Source organism: Dendrobium catenatum, unplaced genomic scaffold (assembly GCF_001605985.2).
Source record: "Dendrobium catenatum unplaced genomic scaffold, ASM160598v2 fragScaff_scaffold_450, whole genome shotgun sequence".
Taxonomy (NCBI): Eukaryota; Viridiplantae; Streptophyta; class Magnoliopsida; order Asparagales; family Orchidaceae; genus Dendrobium; species Dendrobium catenatum.
Window position 1 is genome coordinate 626,849 of NW_021318912.1, and position 12,991 is coordinate 639,839.

Genomic DNA, 12,991 nt, shown 5'->3' on the forward strand with positions numbered 1-12,991 from the left:
TCCCAAACGAAACCTCAATCTTTTACAATCTAGTTGTTGGTGCAATTCCCCTCTAGCTTTTAGTTGAGCCTAACTTTTGTAATCCAAGGGGTCGAGGTTCCGTCGATCTACTTTGTTATCCCAGTATATAAAAGAATAAATTACTCCAAGCAAAGTACCCCAATAATATAGAGATCAGGAAAGGAACTGATATAAACTCTCTCTCTTAATCCATTTTTTGACTCAGAATAAGCTTTCTAAACATGAAAATGTAACCACAATAAGGAAGAAATGCTTTTTACTATTATTTTTTCTGCTAAATAATTGAAGGTAAATGTGAGTCTCCTATTATTTTTATACAGTTAGCAAATCATAGGAAGCAATCATCTCAATCGTCCAAATACTATTTGAACTCTAATTTATGAATTTTCATTCTCCATTTTAAATTCTGCACAAAACATTAATCTATACTAAGTGAATTATTTAGCATTTCTATCACAACCATAAACTGTAGTGAACAAAACCACAACCACTTCTATATATGAAGAGAAGCAATAGTTTTTTGAAGATATAAAATGATAAGTCCAGTAAAATATTGAATTATGCTGATTAAAAATTAACATCAGCAAGAATACTTTGTGTTCTTTAATTTTTTATAACATTAAACTCGTACCTCCTTATACTTAACAGAAGATAAACCAAGTTAGGAGGCCATGAATAGGCGCCGACTAATCTACAAAGTTCAGCCAAATACACAATACAGTGGGAAATAAAGATAGACTAACCTTAGCTTGAAAAGAGATGATCAGGTTCTGTGGCAAATTATTTGTATGTAAAGAGTCTATCAGACTCTTTACAATAGTTCCCAATCAGAGTCTAAGGATGTCTTTGAATGCTGATCAGCTTGATGAGTCACCAGCTGCCTTCCCCTAGATGCTCGCCATCTTGAAGTAAGCATTTTCTTCAGTTTTTTCTGATATAGAAGAGCAAAATAATTGGTTCATGTTTTCAGACAAAATGGTGGGGAGAAATATATTTCGGCGGCGGTTTATTAAACACCGCCGGTTAAACCGCCGGTTAAAACCGGCGGTCAAACCGTCGGCTAAACCACCAGTATTACCGGTGGCTATAGGACCGCCGGTAATAGCCGCCGGTAATACCTGAATTTCTTGTAGTGATATCATAAGTATTGCCTTATGTTTTCAGACAAATGGTGGGGAGAAAAAGAAAAGAGTTCAAGAACAGTGTAATCAATAACCACTCAACTTAGGCATTCCATCAAAATATTATTATGGTAGAGACATCAATACAAGTTCAAAAATTATAAGGTAATCCACGAATAAGTCAAATTTTGACTATGCTAATAGAGACAACAGTATTTACATGTTTAATAAGGCGGCTTTCATAAAATCATATTAATACCAAAGCCTAGCACAAATCCACTCCTTTAATTTCAAATCCAGGAAGAGCTTCATAGAGGCCTTCATTTGAAATTTAGCTCAAATACGCTTTCACTATTTGCTAATCAAATTGGCTAACACCTTGCTAATCCTAATTTGTACATTGTCAAGCTGAAAATTGTGGGCAAACAAAACTTCATGGTAAAAACACACACGAGTCAGCATCCCCTCAAAAAACATCAAAGCTTTTGATTAAACCTATCCAAATATTATTCTGATATTCATATCTGTGTGGCATGAAAATAAATTCAAACGTAGGTAAAGTGAAATAAATTATAAAAAAAATACAATGCATGGGTTTTCTAATAAAGCGATCTGTTAGACCGGTCCCTAGTGGACCGGTTTTTGTTTATTCCAGGAGGGGCGGCGGTAAAGAGAGAGAGAGGAGTGGGGTCCACTAAGAATTCAAATTCAAACTCCTTGGAGGGAAAGGAGGGGGCGGCAAGGGCTCTGTAATAATTTTGACTTGATTAATTAATTGTATGCTTTAAGTAGGATGAGGGAATTACCAAAATTAATATATTTTTGATGTGATTCCCCATCAGATTTGTGAGTTTATTTGCTGATTTTGTCTCTATTGATGGAAATACATGAGATTTACAAGTATTCCCTATCACGATCCATATTTAAATCCAAGATAGTGTTCAGTTAACTTACATAATTAATAGTGAAGCTGATAACAAAATTAGTGATGAAAATGGATTATGCTGCAATATAAGCTTAAGCATGTAAAGAAATCTTAAAAAAAGTATAAACAACAAAAAAGAAAAAAAAATTGCATGAAACTGTGTACGGTATTAGATAAGATAAATACTGTGCATGCCCTTCATGAAGAAATGCTTCTACTCATCCTACTGATGCTAAAATACATAATTCATGTTTTCCAATACATCTCAATCAATTTGACAGATATTGCATCTAGCACTATAGAGAAATGGCTATGGATGATAAAACTAAAATTAATATTTATAAACACTGAAATATAAAAAATATACTACCTTGGATGACTCTTTTTTTGCCACTTGAGATGAAATCAAGGCAATTTCAGCCATTACCATCTCATCCCAGTCATTCTCAACCTTTACTGCTTCAAAATCATCTTCAAGTTTTACATCCTCAAAGTCGTTTAAGTCTTCGTTCTTCAGATTGAAAATGGAAGAGTTGCCAAACTCTTCCCTGCTAATTATATTTAAATTTTCTTGGAAATCTGCAGCTGAAAGCCTAGTAGTCAGCTAATGTAAAAGGAAGAAAAAGATAACAACAGAGTCAACTGCATACGATATAGTTGAGGTATTGCAGGAAGTATGACATATGTATTAATAAATACATCGAGACAGTCATAGTATCGTGGATATTGGTAACACAGAAAATTCATATGCATTATTTAGAGAACTTGGTTTCTACATATAGGAATACAAGAAACAAAAAAAAAAATCCTCAATTAAGGGGATTAAAAAAAGTGTATATCCTAATATGATGCTTTCCAAAGAAAAGATATCCTCAATTAAGAAGAAAAAAAAAAATCTTTACTAATATATTTCTTTTCAAAGATAGCAAATTCCAATCTTCTTATTTTCCCATAATATTACTCTCTCAAAGGTTGAAGTATATCAAAATTTCCAGCAAAGATTGAAAAAAAGAAGAGCTCCCAGAGCTTTGACAATTGTTCTTCAATATATTAGCTCCATGATTATTATAGTTAAGGTTCATAGGCCATGTGTCCAAAAACCTAAATTCTTAATCATAAGTTTTGATCCACATCATTTCACAAATGGAATGAGCCATGGTATGGTATTCAAATTTAGCAATCCATCTAGCTACCATCTATTTGCTTCTTTTTTCCCAAGATGCAAGATTATCACACACAAAAATACAATATCCTAAAGTAGATTTCCGGTTTTTAATAGATCAAGCATTGTCAGCATCGAAAAAGGCTTTGATTTTCTAATGATTTAGTTTCTAATAGACCAGACATTTTGCTAGAGATTTCTTGATATATCTCAAAATTCATAAGACAATTTCCAAAAATGTTTTTCTTTTTGGTTTTACATATGCTAATGACTAAGGATATGTAAGTAACAGTGACAATCCTAAGAAAAATGCTGAGTTTCTCTATTATAATAGCATGCTTACACCCAAGAAGATTCTTTTCTTCAAGGTCTACAACGCACTTCCTTGAAGAGAGATAAATACCCTTACAGCTATATGCATACTCAAAGCTGAGGAAGTGTTTGAGACATGGTGGAAATATCTTCTACATATAATACTTATTTCAGTGATGCCAGATATATCTCTCTTAGTGTGAATATGTCAACAACATATATAACAGACATAATAGCGTATGAGGACGAATGTTGAATAAAGACTTCCAAAACTTTGGCAAGCCAGAATGAAGTAATTGTTTCAATCCATATATAATTTTTTTTTAAAACTGCGAAGTTTATTCCTCCCTGAGTAACATGCATACGAGGTTGCTCCATATATATGGCATCAAGAATATCCTCATAGAGATTATTAACTATCCATTTATAATTTTGGTAATCCTTGATTACCAATAGATAGAAGGAAACTTACAGAGTTTAGTCATGTAACTAATGAAAAACGCTCAAAGTAGTTGATGACATGAATCGGAATAAGCCCTTTCACCACTAGGTGAGCTTTCTATCAATCAATGAAGCCATGAGGATAGGACTCTTAGTGCGAAGGATGTCAACAACATATATTGCCAAAATAATAATGCTTGAGGAATATGTTAAACAAATATAGAGTGGTCAGACGTACTAAATCATATGATTTAAGAACTTGTTTGAGGCGCACATCTCGAGGGCTTGCCTCAAGTTTAGATGCACAAGGATGGCCTCAAGGACTAAGCCTTATTGGCATCAATGAGGCTTATGCCACAAGGCATTTTCATGCGACTTCTTATTCAGGTTAAATTTTATAAAAAAAATTCATTATATATTATTATTATTATTATTTGATGTGATACATAAAATGAATTGCATGAAGTTAATAAAGAATTGTAAGCTAGCTAATTTTAAAATTAATGTTTCACAAGATTATATTATAGGATTTCTTAGTTGTTGTTGTTGCGTTGTATGTGGACACAAACTAGATTAGAAGGGCAATTTAAAATAACAACAAAATTATAGTAAAGCTAGATGCACAAGTAACAGAAATCTACCGGTTAACAAATAGAAAGTTCACCTTGAGTTCCCCCTCACTCCACTCTTGAGGGTTGTTTTAGCGGAAGAGTAATTTCAGCAAACTTAATGACGCCACTAAAGAATAGAAGATGCCTACGGTATTGCCCAACGAAAACTTAGCCAGAGGGGAAGAAGTCGGTGGATGTTAAAGAACTTGTCGCTGTCCGGAAGTTTGATGCTTGTCGATGGTTGACGTCAAAGTGAAGAGGATCTAGTCGACGTAATTATCAATAGTATGGTCGATCTCTAAGTTGAGGTTGAAGAAGGGGTGATCTCAACACATCTAATCGTCCTTGATGATCGTATACAAATCCATGTTCTCTTTCAGGATTGGCCATTCATGGGGAGTAGGTTGGGGTTGTGTATAGCTCCTTCCTTGGATGGTGTATGAAGTTCGGGAGAAGAGGAGAGGAGGAAGGGGAGGTTGGGGTGGTCGGCCAAGGCTAGGGGAAGAGGCCACTTTAGTTTCAGATTTTGGTTTAGGTGGGTGGAGGGGAAATAAATTAAAATTTGAAATTTAATTTCATATTTCATAATTGGAAAGAAAGGAATAATTTTGAAATTTGAATCTCCTCTAATTGGGGAATAAGTGGGGTGGCACACCTTGAAGGGAGGGCGTTGACTGAGAGCATTAATGAAGATACTTAATTAAGAGAGAGGGAATAAGGGGGTCGATCAAAGAAGGGTGAGGAAGGGTGTCCACATTCAACGAATGTGTCTACTTGCAATAAATGTGTGATTTGGAATTAAATCCACATTTTTTTTAGAATTAAATCCACATTAATTTCTGATTGGGAGTGATTTGGGGAGCTTCCTAAATAGATTTATTAAATAGGAAAGAGTTTGAATTTTAAATCTATTTGAACTCAAATGAGACTTTCCAAATTAATGATAGGATAAATTAGAAATATGTTTAAGAGGCAATTTGAATTTGGAAACAAGGGCTTGTGGGGAAGGAGGGGCCGGTGGCATGGACTTGGGCTAGGTAGGCCAGCGGCTAGGGAGGAGCCGGATTTGAGTTCGGTGGGGAAATGGGAGGGCAGAGAGGCTAGGAGCCGTAGGGTTGGGTGGAGAGGGGAGGGGGGCGGTGGCCTGAGGTGGAGAGGGAAGGGGGCCCGGTGGCTTGAGGTGGATGGGAGAGGTGTGACCGGAATTTAGGGGGAGGTTGTGGGTGGCCGACGGTATGGGGTTAAAAAGGCACCCAAATATGGACACTTCAACTGGAATGAGGTTACAGAGGAACGAAAAAAAAAAAAAAACAAACAGGATTGTAAGAAGTTATCAAATTTTACGGGGTCAGTAAAAAAGAAACTTAATCAAGGAATAGTAAGGTAAGGGTTTAGGAAGGGAGACAAAGAAGCATGCCTCAAAGACATTGGCGCATAGGAGCAAAGAGAAGCATCAAATAAAAAGGAGATGCAAAGAAGAAGCCAACTCATCCCAGAATTTCTCTTAAGCGAGGAAAACCTGGCAATAGTTCATAATAGCTTAGCAAGAAGCATAAAAGACAAATTGGCAATGATGTTTAGCATAACCAAAAAGTAGGCCAATTTAAGACCTAAATAAACAAGAGGTCTTCTTTGGCACCGATGTTAGAAACTATGGAAAATTGAATCTGAGAAGAAGTTCCGAACAATGTATCAAAGAAACTTTCTATTCGAGGTGGTGTCTCAACTCATTAAGCCCCACAAGCCCTCGTGTTCCCTATCATACAACCTTATGCCTCAACTATGTGAGATTTAGTACCTCGAGACATAGCATCACATGACCTATATATATGTTCTCCTCATTCTCACACCCACTGCCACTCCCATACGCCATCACAAATTTTCTCGCAACCGCACAAGCAACTCTAATTCTACTACAAAGCCCCTAAACAACACAATCCCTATATAATCTATCCTCCTAATCAAAATCTTCTCCTATTTGTGTTATAAGTTCGCCGGTACCACATGTCCTTTGCATCCATTACTGAGCAACATGTGCTCAATCGAACCACATCTGACCCCATCTCTTGCCATAAGTCCTCGGCTTAGAGCATCAACACTTTCGCCCTTCAACTGTATTGCAAATGGCTTGTCCTTTGGACATTGCCTTAAGCCATTGGAACTTCTCTCACCTCTAAAAGCATTTTACAGATAGCCTCTATCATAAAAAATAGAAGCATTTGATCTCATTCTCTATTTCTCATATATCTACAATCCTACGCACATTTGCAATCTACATTGTTCTATAGCAGCGAGTGCACCGATGTTCTTTTCCTACACCATGTTGACCTCAAGCATAATCTTCAATGACGCTCTCCATCAATACGTATGCCAATGCTCTTTATTGCTACCTCAATTCAAGGGGTTTCGTTGTGCTTTCTCGAGCATGGACATTGTTTCCACACAACCAACTCTTTGCATCTGATTCATGCTACTATCTCTTTCACGAATCTGTTGTACTCCTCTTGCAACACGCATAACTTGTGGGCAATTAAACCATAGTTTACATCATATTTAGTCATTGTTATTTCCAAATTTAAGCTAACATCTTCTATGCCACCTTGGGTTTGCAAATGAGGGTTACCATACCTAAGTTATCACATGCATTAGCTATTTATAGAAGGACTATGTATTATTTATTAATTTTATATTTCCTCATCATTGAGAATTCTCCTTAATTTCTTTTTTTCTTTATTATCTCTTCTCTTGCTCATATACAAACATATATATATCCTTGTGCTAAGAAGACAATACAACCTGATGTATTTCTTTCCAATTATCAAAATCTTCTAATCTAGATAAATTAATAAATGCATTATATGGAATCCAACCAAAAGAATTGGTGAGGAAATAGAATTGATGGACAAAGAAAATAAGTAAGAATTTGTCTAACTTAGACATCATGCATATCCAATTATCATGATAGAAGATATATAAGAAGGTTATACACAATGATCTTGATAGAAGATATCTTAACCGCAACCTCGACTACTATTTTAACATTATTGACAAAACATCTACCCTTATTATAACGAAAATTAAAAGAAAGCTAGGTAGCAAAGGCACCAAAGGATTACTGCTTAACGAAGCTAAAGCTTAAACAAGAGCCAATGTACTAGCAACTTTAATGTTCAAAGCACAACAATAATTTCATATACAAATTGAAATAGCAGATAAAAAATTAACTAAAAAAGATGAAACCCATAATATTCAGATAATTGATATATTAGAAAACAACAACAAATATAGGTACAGAATAGGCAAAAGAATACACAATCAAAGACAATTAGTAACCCATTATACCATTTTTTGTCAGGAATTCCCCCTCATTACGTCCTTTTCTCCATGTAAGTTTACTTCCATTAGATTCCGAATGACATGAGGCTTCCAAGGATTCTAAATCCAAAAAACAAATTGAATAACATGGTGATAGCTCACCAGTTACAGTACTTTTATGGGTCATGGGTGAATTTGCTTCAGCAAGCGATAGCGATCGAGTAAAATTAACATCGAGCGCAGCTGCATTAGAGAAATTCTCAGCTGAGTAATTCAATCCTTCAGCTCCGAACATAGGAGTTTCCACAAGCATACCAGTAGAAACCTCCATTTTGTTTGAAAACTGTGGTTCACTTTGCAATCTAACCTGGGCCTGGCTAAGATCTTCAGTAGAACGAGCTCTTTCAAACCTATCACAAGCATACTTTTCAAGGAAAATGCTCTCGTCAATCTCTACCCTTGCTCTTTCATGTACCATGGTACTATCTCCATGCTTTGAAAGTGAATCCACTGTGGAAGAAAAAGCTTCATCCAGCTCACTTGCAGCAAAAACTGTCCCATCAGAGGTACTCTTTTCAGACCCTGCGCTCAAATTTCCCAAAACTTTAGGTGCATGATCATGTTCCAAAGATAAAGTTTCCATCAATGGAGTTTCTTCTCCGAAAATACAAGAAGAGGGTTTTTCATGTAAAAGATCGCCAATAAGCTCTTCACCCATTTTTCCAGAAGACTTAACCAGGGAAGCATGCCCTGAAGTTATTTCAGAAAATAGTTCTAAAACATCATCAGCCTGGTCGCATAAGTCATTTACAACAGTATGAATCACCTTTTTGAAGTGTTCACCAACAGCATTGACATATTTTCCTGGATTCTGTTGAATTCAACAAGTCATCAACTAAAAGTTCAACAATTTTAAGGAGATATATTTATTTGAAAATAAAGTTACGCTTGAGGACTAAACACAATATTCAGGATTAAACTAGAATATATTTTAGAATTGCTTGTTATTGAAGAACGCAAAGAAAAAGTTTGCAAATGAAGCATCCGATAGCAAATGGTACAAACCTGAACCATGTTATTCTCTGTGCATATATTTTCAACTCTTTGGCATATATTTTCAGCCCAGGAAAATCCTTCAAGTGAAATCTTCATGAATTCTCCCAATGAAGGTTCACTATCTTGTTTCATGATGTCCAATATTACAGTCTATTCTGATGAAAGTTTTTTCCCCCTATCTTTGACACAATTGTTATTAGTTGCATACAAAATACATAATATGCAATATAATAACGAAACGTTTAGCATATAATAAGCAAAAAAAGGAAGATAGATAGACTAGAAGGCTTCACAACATTAATGACAAATTTGATATAATTAGAATAAAAGAACATTTTTCCCAAAAAATTACAATGAATGCATAAAAAAATTTAAATTTCCAGAGTTCTGTTCACCATTGTAAGACTCAATTCAATATAATTAACTTAACACTGGTGATCTCCAGTTCACAACCACCACTATTTGTTTGCCATCTTATCCTTCTACAAACTTCAACCCACCTGCCTGAACTAACCCCACCTTCCCTCCATCTACATTTCCACCACATAGAGAGACTACAGAAGACACCATTGTTGATTCCATGACCAGAACAGCCATCTACCATCAGCTCCCCTCCCTTTTCCTCCTCTATAACCACTCCAAAAGTTTCCCTGACCTAGGCCCATCAACAATCAGGTCTAATTGGGTTGGCATTGAGATCTCAATTAGACTTGGATCAGATTTCCAGTCAACTTAGAATCCCCTACTTTGTTAAAATGTACAAGCAACACAGCAAGTGATGAGGTATAATAATAAGCGTTTGCTATGTTTTGAACTAGGATGCTTCAGCACTTCAAATTATATGAACTTGCAATGTCTAACATTTACTGGACACAGCAAAGGTATATCAAATATTAAATCAAATTAATATATATCTGCTGATTTCGTTATGAGGGGACAGAGGATTTCAAGCATGACTTTCTCAATACCAAAGGGCAATACAATCCATAATACAACTCATTGGAAAAAAAATTCAATATTTTATTGTATAATACTTTAATGTTAAATTACTTTTCATAAAAGTAAAAGAACTTGTTGTTCATGATTTATTAACTATCACATTAGGATAGTATGATATCCCTATTAACTTTCATATTTGCTAGAGCCGTTTGGCAATATCATTTCTAAGCACATAATAGAACAACCTCCTTGTCACGGTTTTTTCAATTTCCTCTAAGAAAGAAGAATAACTACAGTTTTCAAAACCCCCGCCCCAAAAATCTCCAGCTATAAATTTTGTCATCAGAATGGAGTCCATCCATCCCCTTAGGTTCAAGTTAGCATCTTTATTCCTGGAAAAAGGCCTTATTTAAAAATAGAAAATAGAAACTACGAAGCACAGAGAATAGAAACGACAAAGAACATAATCAAACAAGCGATATTCAAATACAGAAAATTTGCCATTAAAAAAAAAGTCCAAACAAAAAGAACTCAAGTACTCGATACTACGTTAAAGACTGCATGCAACATAATACCTAGAAAGCCAAAAACCAAACGAGATTACCCCTTCAAGGCCTTGGACAACAAGAGAATACCAGAGCTCAAGAGAAACAAAGAGAAACCGAACGAGCTGTTGACGAAAACAAGAAAACCCACGGATGAAAAAGAGATGAAGGAATCTTTGAGAGGACATGGATCACTTACAGGAAGAAGGAAGCTGCGCCAAAGAAAGAAAGTTCGCGTGGAAAAGCTAAATTATCGGCGGACGGCAGTGGTGAAGGCCAGCGGGGCCTCTGCCCGCAATTGTGCATATATGTAAATAAATTTATATCCTAATTATTTGCGTGATGAACAAAAATAAAAAATTAAAAAAAAAAAATTATTCAAATTACCAATACCGACCACCCGTTACGAATACGAAGTGAAAGATACCTTTATTAGAATATTGAATGTGAATTATATTAAAATAGATTTAAAGATTATTAAATTTATTTTAAATTAAAAAAATATATACAAAAATAATACATAATTTTAATATATTTATATAGCGAACACTTAAAGTTTGATATTTACTTATATAATATTTTAGTGCCTCAATTACATCTAAATATTTACATAAAAAATGTGTATTTTACTTAAAAAAAGTAATACAAGTGGCTATTCTAATTGCTACAAATAAATTAAGCATTCTATGAATTACTTTATGGGAAGCTAATGTATATTTAAATTAAATAATAATTAATATTAATTTATTTACAATAATAATTTAATTCATTTTTAATTTAATTTTCTTCCAAATCTAATAATCTAAAGTTGCCTTAAGGCTCTAAAACATGAACTCCCCTATTTTCCCTTATGACTCTAAAATCTAACCTAATAACCCAAACCCTCATCTTTCTCTCCCATGATATTTTCTCCTAAAATCCCAAAACCCTCCGGCACAAAGACGCGAGAAATATCAGTGACTAGTGAGATCCAGCTAAAGAATACATCGACAAGACCATCGGTATATGAACAAAAAAAGTAATTTGTGGGACTTTACAAGTGACAGAATTAATGTGGAGAAGGCACATCGAGATCATATTAGAGAAGCTTTGAAGGGATCAAAGGCATGTAAATAAGAAGAGGAGTTCATGAAAATGGCTAATTTTGCTCTTGAAGATATTCTAAACATTTTAACCCAACCACAACTATGTGTCTAGGATTTGCTAACATAGATGCAGATTATTTCTTGCTAAAAACTACTATTGTGATTTCACAATTCTACCTTCTTATTATTTGTTCTACAATAATAAGTATTTTTCATGCTTTGACTTGGTTGGTCAACCACTTAAGAAAGTTCAATTGGAAAGCATTAAGTGAGGATTGTTGACCATTGGAAATGGGTAAACAACATTATTAATAAAATTATATTAATTTTATAAAAAATATAGAATCATAGCTTCATCCCAAAAGATTGAAGTATAGTTAATGATGATAAGTTGAATACTTTATGGATATTATTTTAGCACATTTAAGACAAAAAAAAAATCATGTTACATTTATGAAATTATCATTTTCACATTAAATTATTTTTTTTGTGCTAATTAGATAGGCATAATGATATTTTAAATATTACATATTTTTAATGTAGTATCATCATGATATAAGAGGCTATATGATACATACCCCAATTTTTTTCTAAACATGAAGTAGTTACTTGTTCAAGCATGATTATTCTATTGATCATTTATTGATAAATGGCAACATGGAAATTAATCAAAAAAAACTTTTAGTAACAAAAATGTTATTTCCACCTCTAGACTTTTAGTAAGATGTAGATTTATTATTTTAAAGGTTTTTAAAGATATTTTGGCTATGGTTTTAGTAAATTAGTGTCACACTTTTACATATTTTTATTATATTTAGTAGTTAATATATTCAAAGAGGATAAGATTATTTGATTTTTTATAATTCAAAATTATTATTGAGAATAATTTGAGAATAGTTTATTTGAAAAAAATTATAAATTAAGTTTTTATTTGGGACAATTTTCTTACTGCTTTTAAAATAATTTTTTAGCATCAAAATTTTTTGAATGAGAAGTTTTTATACTAAAAAGTTACTTTAAAAAGCTTAAAAAATACAATCATAAATAAAACCTAAATTTAAAATTCTCCTGAATATGCCAACAAAATAAGGGTTTGTATCAGAACTTTCTTATTGCTTTAATTTTTAAAAGCAATCACAATTTTATTAAGCTAATATTTTCTTAATGTACTTCAAAAAAATTTTATGATAACAAAATATATTTTATACCCAAAATTGCTAAATTACTTTTCCCACTTTACAATCAACTTCTTAAAACAGCCCCTAAATCTTATCAATTTGATTTATTGAATTAAAGTATTCACTCTCTATCTCACCGAATTTTAATTAAACATCGTTCGAATTCAAAGATTTGATAAATCTTTGGGAAAAAGGGTTTTAGGGATTAACGAATTTAGGTTAAAATCGAATTCAAAGATTTAGATTTTATTTGGGACAATTTTCTTATTATTTTAGACAA

The 12,991-nt window shown here is 33.7% G+C and overlaps 1 protein-coding gene across 7 annotated transcripts; it reads right to left on the reverse strand.

Moving 5' to 3' along the window:
- Positions 1-519: 519 nt before the first annotated feature.
- On the reverse strand, positions 520-10,744 carry LOC110093562. Of its 7 annotated transcripts, none has more exons than XM_028694308.1 (6): positions 10,648-10,744; positions 10,508-10,573; positions 8,974-9,139; positions 7,936-8,779; positions 2,435-2,652; positions 520-952 (listed from the first exon to the last, which is right to left on the reverse strand). In XM_028694308.1, the coding sequence occupies exons 3-6, from the start codon at positions 9,094-9,096 to the stop codon at positions 833-835; spliced, it is 1,305 nt and encodes a 434-aa protein (XP_028550141.1). In that variant the 5' UTR covers positions 9,097-9,139; positions 10,508-10,573; positions 10,648-10,744; the 3' UTR covers positions 520-832. The 7 variants fall into 7 exon arrangements, with proteins under 7 accessions (XP_028550141.1, XP_028550140.1, XP_020674140.1 ...); XM_028694307.1 differs by having other exon boundaries at positions 10,479-10,573; XM_020818481.2 differs by having other exon boundaries at positions 8,974-9,143; positions 10,479-10,573.
- Between the last annotated feature and the right edge of the window lie 2,247 nt (positions 10,745-12,991).